The following is a 14706-nucleotide window of genomic DNA, read 5'->3' as shown; positions in this document are numbered from 1 at the left end:
TTATAAGGTTTTATTTTCAATATTAGCGTTATTTTATGTTGAGAAATATTAATTGAGTTATTTCTGTTTTAGTATTATCGCGCGTGGAAAAGCACTCCACTCAGCAGTATCGTCCCTGCAAAACTTTGATCGGTCACTTGAGAAATTTGTAGCCTGGCTAAGCGAAGCGGAATCATTGCTGGATGCAGCGGAAAGGGATCCTCATCTGCTCAAGGTATTTTATCTATATATAGATATAAAATGTTTATACATATTTCTTGAAGAATCAGAAAATTTCAACAACCTAAAATACGTACAAACACGGTAACTTCAGACCAATTTCCGTACTACCTACTTCTAGTATCAAATCTTTGAACAAACTATATTAAATCAACTTGTAAGTCATTTTAACGTAAACAAATAATTACATAATAATCAGTTCGGTTTTACCAAGGGTCGCTCGACAGCCGATGCCGGTGTTGAGTTATATAGATAAAGTTTGGGAGGAGTCGCATGACGCCTAAGGTATTTTTCTGACTTGCTACCTTCACGGTAGAACTCAGAAGCTTGAAGTGAATGGTAAGAGGTCCTTTGGGTCGGCAGTAGATATTGGGAAAGGGGAGACTCTTCTATAAATAAAATCCCAGAGGCTCTTTTATCTCTGCCTATTAATAAACTTAAAAAATGTATTAAAGAAAAACTGTGTAAAAAGGCTTACTATAAAGCGGTTATCCAGTTGGTAAAAGGGCCTGGGACTAGTGCTGGGCACGCTACTTCTAATTAATTTGCTATATTTGTTTTAAAATAAGAATTGTTTGATGAATTCCTTTTTTTAAAAGAGTACCGAGAGTTTTTTATGCCGGCCTTTCTTCTCGCCTACACCCTCTGTCTTCTTTGCCGATGAGTAGGGATGCCTACAGGTTCAAATTTAATTAGGTGGATTAAGTGATACCTTGATGATCTTATGTTAAAAAATAAACGGATTTTATTTTATTTTAAAAGATAAAAAGTGTGAGAGTCATATAATTTTAATGTAACCATAAAGGATGTTCATTAAATCTCAGTTATCTTTTGATTATGTTTTTATTAAATGAAAAGCATTTAATACGTGTTGTCAGCGACATCTGTATCGTTTTGTTATCACAAAAAATTGTGCGCCATCTTTATATTACTTGAGCCAATTCCTTAGTTCAGCTTATAATGATTTCTGGCATGACCGATAGATGCCGTTTTCTACAAGTTCTCTTTTGCACTTTCATCACATTTCTGTCTTTTCTGTATATAAAATCTCACATTTACAATCAGGTGTAATAACTTACCCATCCCTTTCGTATAGAGGGCGCTGAAATATATTTTTACTAAAATAAAGTACACGATAAGGGGGTAGTTTTGAACTACCCATTTTGAGATTGATATGAAGATATATATATTTCAATAATATTAGAATATGTCGACATTTAAAACAATGTACTGAAAATTCTACTGAATATAATATAAGTTAGGGAAATAGTATACATATAAGACGTCACTTAATAGTTATTCATAGATGTTTGTATGTAAATTAATTAGTGGATAGTACTATACATCATATCGGTTCTTTCAATCCTCGCTTTTATATTCTGAAGCAGTCGACGGTTTATAAACGACAATAATTATTTTAAAAAGTAAATATAAATGTTAGTCCAGAAACTATTTTAATACCAACATTAACGCAGAAGGCAGCTAATGTATAGCACAATCAAAACTTGGGCGTAGTTTTAAATTATCCGGGCAAAGTTAGGAATTGTTTTGCGCAGAGTTCCACTGAAATGCTGTAATTATTTGCACTTAAGAAATTATTTGTTTTGCGCTTTTAATATGAAACTCTTTATACAAGTATTTTATTAGGTTATCTTGCCCGCTTACTGAACAGACGTTTATTTTAAATATAATTTATTTGTATGAAAATTAGACATCAGGAATTTATATTATAGTAACGTTAAGTTTGTAAAGTTACGTTACGATTTAGGTAGTTAGTTTTATATGTAAAGTGAAGGTTTATTTCACGTACATTAATGTTTTATTCAATGTACGTATTGGTTAAAAATATTTATGTAATATTCAAAACAACCAATATTAATGTTGGATATCGCAATAATTCAGCTGACTGCTTACATGATTTAGTCGGTTACAATATATATTTTTTATTAGAAAGTTTTAATTCTGTGTACTACGTAAATAAAATTAATATATGTATATATAGTACTACTAACGATGCAAAATATCTGATTAATTTTAATACCTCCCCAATGAAGAGCTTGTTTAAGAACGCTTGAAATAATATATGAAACCGTAAAATGTTATAGGAATTTATTTATGATAATTATTGTTACAGGTAAGTTATGCTCTTCCGGGCCTTAACATTATCCCATCATCACATAGGTAAGTTTTACTTTAACACAGAACAAAATTTTGAGAATCGGTATGTTCTTTTTTGTTAATATTTTGGAAAATCCAGGTAAGCTGGTTCCACATACGAGTAGTTGAGTCGGAAAGATGCTATGTGTTAAAAGTAGCGTAGTCCTATTTTAGTTTTATTTGCCAACGACATTCGGATCTGAAGTCAGTACAGTATTGCCGATTACCTCCTCCAGTCCAGTAGAAGAAAAAAAATGTTATTAGTCTAAAATGAATAGAACAACCGCTTTGTTACTATTGATATTGACATGAAATTCGATGTCTTTTTAAGACCAAACTAAAAGCTCATATATATGCGCATATGGCAAGCTATTTTACGATACAAAAACAATATTAACATGGATTTCGTGATATTTTGTTTCTGTAAAGGGAATATCATTTAAATGTTATTCAAATTAAAGAATATTCGTTTCGTCTATAAAAGCTAGTTCCTTTCGTGAATAGAAAAACAATATTAAGAAAAAAAAATTAAATTGACGACATAAAATGAAGTATAAAAGCTTATTTTGTGGCGTCCGTTATTATTCGAAACTCGAATGCTTTTATCGAGAAGTCCGTGTTTCCTTCCAATATTACACTATTTCCGGCGAACGATGCGGCGTTCGACGGCTGATCTATAACGAGTAACGACGCTAGTTACGGACCCCTGTGACATCATCATATTTTATGGAAACTCGACTCTGATGAGAACGTGTTATTCTTTTCATATTTTTCTGGCAAGGTAATAAATCAGAAGACTATATTGGTTGTCTGAATAGTCAACTATTTCTATAGATTTTCGTTTAATGATTTGGCAGATTTTCCTGGCCATTTCTATAATAGTACATGGCATTTCTTGAGCTTTCATTTTATGACATACTGTGATTGATTTTTTCCTTAATACATATAAAAAAACACACTTGTCAAACTGATATTCCTTTACGATTTAAATATCGGTTTCTCTCTCAATATTTTCACAGGCGTGTTCTCATCCTATTAAAGTGAAGCTGCCTACCTCCTTTGATCCTTTTCTTTTCCTCCTCCTATTTTGTTATGATCGGGATTAAAAGAAATTCCGCGCGGGTGGCTTCTTGAGAAATAGCTTTATATGTTTTTCCGTCTGTTACGGAATGGCGTTAGATGTTTTGAATTGCGTAAAGAATCTATTAAAATATTCAAAATAATCTTAGTATTTTACGGCAGTTTAAATGTCTTTAATTAGCGAATCGTGTTTAAAAATAATGATTTAATGATCTTTATTATTTTATATTCGTTTAGATTTGTGTATTACATACTTACTATACTTATTATTTACGTGCTGTAAAATTATTCAGATTAAATCAAGCTTTTAATAATTGAACTATGTAATGTTATAACTAAGATTAAGGCTTCTCCATCAATAGCATGTGATTTTTTTATATTGAATGATTTAAAATTCTCCCTCGCATCAATAAGGTTCTCTTATGAGGTACTCCTACCCTATATTGTCCAAAACAGCTCTTGTAATGAATGTTTTGAATATCCTGTAATAGTAGAACTATGTAGCTACTATGATGACGCCTGGCGCCTGTTCGATCCATTCTGGACCGAAATATCCAAACTTAAATGCTTTGAAAGCCCAGTACGTATATAGAGCACAGGCAAAAGCGGAGCGATATGACACAATAATAAAAACTTATATTATCTGTTGACTTGATGCCAATAAACATTACATAACACAATTAAGCCGTACGAAATTTTGTTTAAATCAAATATTTGTTTTCTATGTGTGTGTTAAATAAAAATGTATGTCATAGGGCTTAATATTACGTTTGTAAGAAGTGTTGGCCTAGTGGTTTCAGCGTGCAACTCTCGTTCCTGAAGTCTTGAGTTTGAACCCCGGCTGTGCAACAATGAACTTTCATTCTATGTACACATTTAACATTTTCTCGAACTGTGAAGGAAAACATCGAGATTTCCTCACAGTTCGAGGCGCTCGAACTCATTTACCGGCTTACCTTAGATCCAAAAAGTCGACGGCGTGTGTAAGGTGCAGGAGACATATCACCTACTAGCCTATTCGATCGACTAATATTTATGAAACATACAGAAATCCCACCCAGATCTAAAAAGGTTGAAGCGCCACTGATTTATTCATTTAATATTACATTCCCGAATGTCCTCTAAGTGGCTATTTTGTGTCATACATGCACGACAATTTTAATAAATATAAGTTACGTGTCACGTTGCTTGTCAGCTATGGACTCCTAAACTACCAAACCGATATCAATAAACTATGAAATAAATTGAAACTAATAGTCACTCCGCAATACTATTTGAAAATATCGCTAATCGCTCCGCTTATAAGAATGATACGCTTCGATAAGTTCAGGGCGGCTGTAGCACGTTGTACGAGCCATAATGGACGGGTTAATATTGAACTCCATAAATAAATATTCCAATACAAGATAACCGCTAAAGGATTCAGTTTAATACTCAAGAGCAATACTCTCTTTATAAATAGATGTACTTCACGAAGTAAGTCTTCAGACTATACAACGTCTTACTATTTCTGACTCATCGCTTTGAATGTAACGCAAAATTACTTTAAAGGCATTTTTATTATTTAAAGTACGTATATACTAACCAACTGCGTACACAATTATTATAGAATAGAATATTTTTATATTCAATAATAATAGTTAATTAGTTGTTTCTACTACGTATTTGCGTGTTGTTCTCACAAGTATGTAAGTGCGTGCTCCTATTTCACCATGCTGATAGAGGACAAATCTTTGTTTTTAATCTATTTATTTAGTTATTATTCTTTATTACTCAGTTTGTCATAAGGAACATGGTGTTATGGTTGCAGCTCCTTACAAATGTTGTGTAAATGTAAAAATTTGGCGATTAAAAAGAATCGCGGAGAGTTTATTGCCAGTTCTTCTCTTCCGTTCTACGCCCTTGATTTGAGAACTGACAGTAAATGTAAAATTAGAAGCATTTAATGTATATTCTTTTTTTTTTGATCTTCATAAGTGTACATTATGTTATGTATATATTATGTACGTGAATAAATGATTTTTGATTTGATTTTGAATACCATATATCTTTACACTTAAAGACACCGAGAAACAAACATAGAAGAAACATGATAGTAATTGAGGAATAAACGACAATTTGTTTTTTATATTCACATAATATAACGATTAATATGAGTTTGAAGTTACTCCAATTAGACAATTCCCATCTGAGAAAACTATTGCTCCGCCGGGAATCGAGTCCTGGACCTTATGGTTTCACACTGTTGTTAAATTAACTTTTGATAATAACAGAGATAAACTAAGTATATTAAATCACCACTCACAGTATATAAGTTTTTCAAATACTTTCACAATATGACTTTCTCATTTTGTTTTCAATCATGTCTATCTTAAGTTAATCGTAATAAATTGATACGCACTTATTTTATAATACATCTACATTACTGAGCAGTTAATACCAAAATTATTGTTTAAATCTCACCAACGTGTGTTTAATAAGCTAAGGTATTGAAAGAGCGCCGTATAAAGAGAAAAATCATAAAATGTTGATTTACGAGAGTCCGATATAGAACGTACAAGAGAGTTTATAGCGCATTACACTTTATAACAGCCTCATAACTATGTCTCTCTCTATAAACTCGTTAAATTTTCTTTCAAAATACACTCTAAATTATAGAATTTTTTAACGGTACTACGTATCATATTACGTATCGTATTTTGTAAAAGCAAAATAAGATAGTAATGAAAAAATATTGTGACTACACAATATTGCATTTTATGGGTTTCCAGGTTAGGACTATAAAAGTTCTAGCAGGTCACTAGACTTCCATCGCGAGCAGAAAATATACAAAATAGTGACTACATGCTAAGACTAAACTAACCTTATAAACGAAATAAATCTAAAGCATGTGTTGGTCGTGTGCGAACCAGTGTGAGGGTGTGTGAAATAAGTGATCACGTATTATAGTATTAAAACAGCATTAGGATATATTTGTTCTATTTATTTATTATTGTTAATAAGGATTTATTTATTTACTTTTAATAGATATGTTTTCTATATCACATATCGTTAGTTGAAACTGATAGTGTCAGAGATGTTGTTAATAAAGTTTGACGTAACGGTGTCACGACTAGCTCTAATAGGTTTAGGGGCGAGTTCGCCCCACCATGCCTGCCCCATTTACCTTTGAAAGTAAACTCGACCCACAGAACTGTTGACGCATAGAGCACCTACGGCATGTATATTTCGCACTTTTCATTAAAATACTAACACTCTTCTCACGTTATAAATATAAGGGCTATAAGTTTATTTAAAAAAAAACTATTTTTGTATGTTGTTTTGTCTTTTAATCGTGAAACTCTGTTTAATAATTCTACTAGCATGTACATAAAAACATAACTTATATTCATAGATAAATCGTGTATACATTTCATGTGTTATTATAAAGTTGTTGAGCTATAACGCAAAAGTGCAACGAAATATTGTGATTTGCTACGATTCGTAGATGATCTACGAAAGCTCTCTGTATACGCGGACTCTGTAGTTAACGCCTGAAACCAAAACACGCGCTGCAGCGGGGCGCCGCGCGATGCAAGCATCCCGTCAGTCGGCCGGCGGACGCCGTGCGCGACGCACGCTTCGCGCCATGTGACCCTGCCTGCGGCAGCCATGACCGAGGGGGCGGGCAGGCCCAGGCCCGCGCCGCCCCGGAAGCCGGACTCGTTGACCCTCGCATGGCCACGATGGGATGATCCTCCCCCGCCCGCGCCGGATACAAAGCCTCCACATCCTATTACTGATGATTTTGGTGGCTTCTCACCTTACACACCACCTAACCCAATCCAACCAGAGCGTCGGCCGAGGCGGCCCCAGAGTGTGGTGTCTCCGCGGCAAATCCCCGAGGTGGTGCGGCGGCCCCACTCTCTGGGGTCCATTGACGATGACTGGCCCGTTCCGCTGCTGCAACCCGTCCCGCGACGGCCCGTGCCCACTGTCCCGGCTCGCGCGCCTTTCTTACCGTCCTCTCGCAGTGACTATCAGTTGCAAAGACCCGCGATTATGACGAACGGTTATGGTGCAGTGCCTCCGTCTACTTCGCGTAGGCTATCTTTACCCGGCGGTGGACAGAACCCGCCAAAGATGTCTGCTACGTTCCATGGGTTGTCCGCGCTCATGAGCGTACACCCGCCCATGGGTATGGGTACACACATGGGTACGCCAATGACTCCGAGTACACCGGCAGCTGTAAGGGAAGCGGTGCGGCATCTACTTCAGCAACCTAGAAATGGTTTTCCCATCATGGATCATAAACTTTCCTTGTTCATTGACATTTTGGATGCACAGGAGAGATTTTCACAGGTGATTCTTAACTCCATTTATGAGTGTTCTAATTTTATAATGTTTACAGTATTATAGTACTTTACTTACTTGCTAATTATATGTAAATTTTATCTTAACATGAAGGGCTTTGTTTATGTTTGAAATAACAAATTCAGCAACAATATAAAGCCGTGTAATGACGTGTTTTTTGAAATAATAATTAAATAGTGCACACCGCGTGCGTTTTAATTAATTTGAGCTAGATTAAAGTAAACGCGAGAAACAAAGCATATTTTCATAAGCCGAGTGTAGCGTTGTGTTAGCTGGAGGTCGTTTTACGTTGTTATGTGAAGTCAAACACTTGTTTCAGGTACTTGTGAATGTCTTTTCACAAATATTATTTTACTTTAGATAATGATCCTTTAAATAGCTGAGTTAATATTTTCATAACTATATATATTACTCGAATGTTATAAATAATTATTTGAAACTATTTTCTTTATTTTGAATGACACTTTAATATTTGATTTATGCAATATTAACAAGAGCCTTTTGTGTTTTGAGCATTGTTTGGATGTCCCAATAATATGATTCGAGATCTACGTATAAAGTTTAGCAGATTATGTCAAGAATTTAATGAATAAAATTAACTCTTCGTTGCATTACATAGAAGGTAAAAAAATATATACTAAACATAAATTAATGAAAAGCAACAACTGGCGGCCTTATCGCTTTAGAGCGATTTCTTCCAGACAAGCACAATTTTATACAATATTAAATATTTAATTTCCTAGCTCAACTCAATTTATTTTAATATTTTTCCGTCAATTTTCGGGCATCAGGTTTAAAATTATTAGCTTTTTATTCTTAATAGATAATCCATACTTTATAGATATATATGGTAGTAACGGTGTTTATATGAGTTTATAAATCAAACGAACTCGCGAATCACAGTGAAGTAAACTAAACTGGAATATGCAGTGGTTAATAAAACTGTGCGTGTAGCGAGCGAACTCACTGAAATACATTCCAATTCAAATTTTTACTCGTAAAATGCTTTATTTTCAGTGTAACTATTAGATTTTGTATCAACAATGCGAGTTTTTGTTGAAACTATTTTAATATGTGTATTTTTTAATTTATATTTATACCTTATGTAAATTAAACATTGATTTACATACGGTAAAAATTAACGATTGTGAGTACTGGAACAGATAATACATGTTTTCTTCAACATTACGGCCCGATACTGTTAAGTAAATAAATTGATAAGATATGTTTATTTTAGCATACATATTTTAAGCAAAAACTCATTAATGCTATTTTTTACATGCTACATAGTCTGTTAATATTCGTAACTCCAAATATATGTATAAACATGTAAATGCTCAGAGAATTATCTGTACATATACAAAATTGTTTTGTCATAAATGGTACCTTTTATCGAGTTAAAGTTATGCAAGTGGTCGGATTTAATTTATAGATGCTATAGACTTCAATATAAATAGGAAATGTTGTCATTTTCAAGCCAATAGAATTGGAAAATTAGTGTTATCGCATCGCTTTGAAATTAGACTGTGAACAATTAACAATCAGTAAGTTCGCTTTATCTCGCTGTAAATTTAGAAATGATTAGTTGAAACCTGGCTGGTGTCCCGAGTTCACTGAATGTTGAATAATTGAATTAAATCGAATTATATATTCCGTAAGGTCTGTGGACTGATAACTTTTGAAATCACCTGGCGTCAAACTCCTAGCCATTTGCATTGCGCCACTCCATAAGTTTTATGACTATATTTATCATTACATTTTTATTGTATTTAAAATATATTTAGCGCACCAGATGTAAGTAAAAATAATAAGGAATAAAAATAAAACTTCCCATTTTTTTATTAAGAATCGTGGAAGTTTTCAAGAGAAATAATGACTTACGCTTTTCATGTAGAATATTTGAAACTGCGTAGGTGTCAAAGTTTTCCTGTTCCTCAAACCATTCATATATTCTGATTTTATAATACATCAAATGTAAGACTGAGCATGTTTAGGATCCATTGCGTTTCAGGGTTACCCTACATATGAAATATAAGTAAATATTTTTATGCAATGTCAGATAAAACCTTTAGACTCATATATAGCCCGCAACTTATTTTTGCTAATAATAATTGACGACTGGGTATTGTAAGACTAGATAAGGAAGTTATTCCCTTAACTGTTCCAAATTTAAATTTTTTGATACAATGAAAACAGTTGCATCGTTTAACAAAAGTAAAAATGTTAAAAATGAAATTCAGAAATGAAACTAGCATTAAAAAAATGATTTTCACAGAGCACTTAGCGCGGGGTCGTTTCGACCGCACGGCCGCGCGGTCCCTGAGACCTATTGACCTCTTTCCTGAAGAATCCCCCCTTTGTTTCAATATGAAATATCACGGATCACGCGAAACCTGAGATTTGAATACTTCACTTTCTATTAAATGATTCGCAAAAACGACCGCCTCGCTTTATGGGCTTCTATGAATTATTTGTTACCTGAGAGAGAGAGAGTACCTTTTAAGTACATATAAAAAAGTATGAGATGGAATTGTTTACGCATCTTGATCAATAATCCTTTTTAGTAAATTAGGTTAGACTTAAATTACTCATTAGTCTTAAGTTAGGCTAGATCGTAATGTTCCATGATGTCTTAGTGAAGACACATGTATATAGGAAAAAAAAATCTTGATCATTGGCGTTTCTTTTGTGAAGTATACTTGACGATTTGACGCAATGACTTCCATTTTTGGACTGAACTGGGCCTGAGGCTCAGTCGGCTAACCTTCTTCAAGTATTTAGCAAAGACGTGTTCAGAAAATTCGGTTTATTTTATAGATTAAAAAAAAATTGACTTTTTATAAAATACGTATTTCAGTTTGTACCTACATGTTTGAGCTAGGGTTACAATTATATTACCAAATTAAGCCGCAACCACTGTATCAGATATCGTATTAATAACGTGCTAAGTTCAAGAATTTACGTACGTATTTGCGTGTTGTTCTCACGAGTATGTAAGTGCGTGCTCTTATTTCACCATGCCTCCTACTGATAGAGGACAAATCTTTGTTTTTAATTTAATTTATTATTCTTTATTACTCAAGATGGTATATGGAACATTGTGTAATGGTTGCAGCTCTTTACAAACATTGTGTAAAAAAAACGATTGGCGATTAAAAAGAATGGCGGAGAGTTTATTGCCAGTTCTTCTTTTCCGTTCAACGCCCTTGATTTGAGAACTGGCAGTAAATTTAAAATTAGATTAATTTAATGTATATATTTTATTTAGACGTTCATAAGTGTACATTATGTTACCTATATGAATAAATGATTTTTGACTTTGACTTTGACAAGTTCTATAATAATAAGTGCAATTAATAAAAGATTACATATCTGCCGCAGACCAGCATCTGAGGTTTTTATTCTATATGTTTAAAATAATAAAACGCGACTAAATTTCATTTATACCGGTTTCTTGATTACATGGGTGAACGGAATGGAAGCTCATTACATGAAAACACGGGTTTTCCTTTTGTAGATAAGAGTAAGGTAGTTAAAAGAAAACCTCTAAATGCTAAGAGTACTAATTTGCGTTTTAAGGCAAATAAAACTTAAATTTATTTAAGTAGTTAGAAGTTATGAAGGATTTAGATTTTTGTATATACATACTACCTAATTAAAAAGCTATCTTTAGTCTATTTGTGTTGCCTACTGTACAATCAAATCTGTAAACAAAGTAAAGTAACTTTTACAATTAAGGACTGCCTACGTGTACATAAACTATATAATATGTGAAAGAAATTTAAGCAAATCTATTGCAGGTATAATAAAGTCACTAATTATTGTATCATATAACCAATAAGTCTTACACGTGCTTTTATTTTTTATAAGTAATACAGAAAAACATATTTTATCACTACGTAAAAAATAATTTTAGCGACACAATAAACTATACAAAAAAATTTAGTTAAAATGTCGTCCTATGTAAATGCAACTTCGTAATTTCGGTGCGAGCAGTTTAATCCGAATCCTAACAACATTCATTTAAATTCATTGTAACCTTTTTTGTCCGCATCATGTTTTCCGGAGCTACGTACCACTTAATGTCATCGATAAAGAATATTGTGTGGCTACTCGACGCGCTCAAGCGAGATTATACTACTCAGTAACCGCGCAATTGTAACGAAGTTCTATGTATATCAACCGATTTTGCATTGTTTAATTATTTTAGATATGAATTTTTTTAATACATAAGAGAGTAGCAACGAGGGCGTAAACTTAACGGTACCAACATAATTTGAATATCCGTCATTAAAATAAGTAAATGTACCGCTCGTAGATACTTAAAACTGTGCCATGGATTTAATGCCTTTCTCTAAAGACATTATACAAAACTTTATACAGTCAAATTATAATGATTATTTTGTTGACTATGAACAATGTGACAATATTTAAATCGTTATAGGTGTGCTATTAAATTAACAACAAAACGCAATTTTATTTAATAATAACATTCAATTGAGAACTATTTGTATAGATAATGATAATTACTTTAATATTACTTTCTATAAGTCAAAATAACGTACCAGGGTAATTAAAAGCCTCGCCTAAAGCCGGTAGTATAAAATACTATAAAGCGATATTGTGTAGAGGTGTAGCGCGTAGCAGTGCTACATTGTAAAGCCAACACATCAGAAATGTTCTACGATGCTACGTAGCTTGCTATACCGTAGTAATAGACGTCAAAAATATTTTTATAACGGTACGCTTAAAAGTATTAGTTTTAAAACAGATTTTTGTAGGCTTTAAATTAAATTTTATAATATTATAACAGCCAGCGGGCCGTTAATCGAGTGATCTCACAGTACATAGAATATTTTAACAATCTAAGGGAATCTTGAATATAATCCCAAAAACCTTCGTAAATTTAGACTATTCAGCTTCTAAAATACGTACAAATAAATGAAAACTTATAATTTTGTATACCGAAATTAAGCGGTTTTTTAAAATTACAAATGTTACTGTAGTTTTTTATTAACTTAATAAACGTAAACTGTGGGATTCGGTTGAGCTTAAAGTAGAGATGGGCACGTTAGACCGATACATCATCCAGTATAATTGAAGAAAAGACTTCATTTTGACGCAATAAGCTTTCATTCAATTTTGTTCATACAATTTTATATAAAAGAATTCATAGTTTGTACTACATTGAATTTTGTAGCATTTTCAAAAGGAATCTAATAAAGTTGTGTCGTAGATAAGATCAGACTCGCATAATAAGTATTAAAAAAATAATGGGTATAACATGAATATAGTTGATGTCGTGAAATAAGATGTTAAGTTAAATTTATTTTTTTGTGTGTGATTTCGTCATGGTTGATTTCTAACAATACGCGTATACAAAATTATTACCTAAAATAATATTGAAAATATAGCGAACGAAATCGTGCTTCAAACAATTTGTCAGCAGTAGTCTGCCGTTCAATAACACTGAGAATGTATGTGCGGCGCGAGTGGACTTCGGAAGGAAAATATCAAGAAAATTCCGTGGATTCTAGGAAAACGTTGAGTTAGATGGCCCGCGTGCGCTCTTTTATATTAATTTTGATGCAATTTTTACTGAGAATCGTGGAAGTGAATGTATGATATACCATTTGGAAGCTGTGACTTGCTCTGACTCGTACGGTTAGATAAATTAAATAAGATGCCAACTGGACTGGAATAAATAGTTTTGTGTAGCTCTATGAAGTTTTATGTTTTGAGAAATTGCTTCAAGCATCGCCTGTGCTTTTAGTATAACTAAACGTGACATGAGCGTCTTTTAACAAACAAACAAAATATCTTTATTCATATAGGCAAACAAGTAGGTACACTTATGAACGTCAAGATTATATGTACGGTTTTATTTTTTTTATAGAACAGGGGGCAAACGGGCAGGAGGCACACCTGATGTTAAGTGATACCGCCGCCCATGGACACTCTCAATGTCAGAGGACTAGCGAGTGCGTTGCCCGCCTTTCAAGAATTGGTACGCTCTTTTCTTGAAGGACCCTAAGTCGAATTGGTTCGGAAATACTTTAGCGGGCAGCTTGTTCCACAAAGTGGTGTTGCGCGGCAAAACCTGCCTAGTAAAACGCGCAGTTGTGGAACGGCGGACGTCGAGATGATACGGGTGAAATTTCGTGTTCTGCCTCGACGGCCGATGCTGAAACTCAGCTTATTAATCGGTATTAATCCGAACAATTAGTTTAACACCATTTTTCCGCCATTTACCACTGAATAATTGTTACCTAGGTACACACTACACGGGGACTCCCTAGTTTGAGGACTAGCCATAGATGAATTTTAACAAAATAGAAACTTAACTTTAAATATATAATAATATTATTTTTTAAATAAAGATAGCAAAGGTTATGAGATGAGACATAAGTTCACTTCATTGATTTACCGATCATATTTCAAGATAAAGCATTGTTATTTGATACGCAACCTAAACCTACCTGCTTTAGGGTTTACTTTGCTGTGACAGTCCGTGGGAGGGTCAGGAGAGATTGGGTCAGAGATAACGACACTAGATGGCGTATGTGTTGATTTAGGGACCATCCGAGTGTCCATGTATATTTTTTTGCGAAATATATAGTTTTAAATATACGTCTGTCTTTCTTTGGTCGTATTAGATATTATTTCTTCATCAATCGCTATTTCCTTTTAAAATCAGTCAGAAGGTTCCCGAAGAAGCTAGCTTACCCTACCAGTGCATTGATGAACATTGTGGTAGTGTGGTGGTTTTAGTGCCTAGATTTATCCCATTTTAGGCACTGAAACCATCTCAGACAGTTCCAACATGTACTCATCTCAGAGGCCGCGACACCGCGCTCTTGATTTCGCTTCCAACAATTTATCGGTCCAAAGATACTT

At 33.7% G+C, this 14706-nt stretch overlaps 1 protein-coding gene across 5 annotated transcripts in view; it reads left to right on the top strand.

Moving 5' to 3' along the window:
• Positions 1-14706, top strand: part of LOC111000702 (dystrophin, isoforms A/C/F/G/H) — a 328798-nt gene that overhangs the window by 113372 nt on the left and 200720 nt on the right. For all 5 annotated transcript variants that reach the window (XM_045631069.1, XM_045631068.1, XM_045631072.1 and 2 more), the window contains one exon: positions 73-214. In XM_045631069.1, the coding sequence (XP_045487025.1) occupies positions 73-214 (142 nt within the window). The remainder of the gene's footprint in view (positions 1-72; positions 215-14706) is intronic.

The sequence above is a fragment of the Pieris rapae genome, chromosome 14 (genome assembly GCF_905147795.1).
Source record: "Pieris rapae chromosome 14, ilPieRapa1.1, whole genome shotgun sequence".
Lineage (NCBI taxonomy): Eukaryota > Metazoa > Arthropoda > Insecta > Lepidoptera > Pieridae > Pieris > Pieris rapae.
Note: the sequence above shows the minus strand (reverse complement) of the source record. Positions and strands in the feature narration are given on the sequence as shown.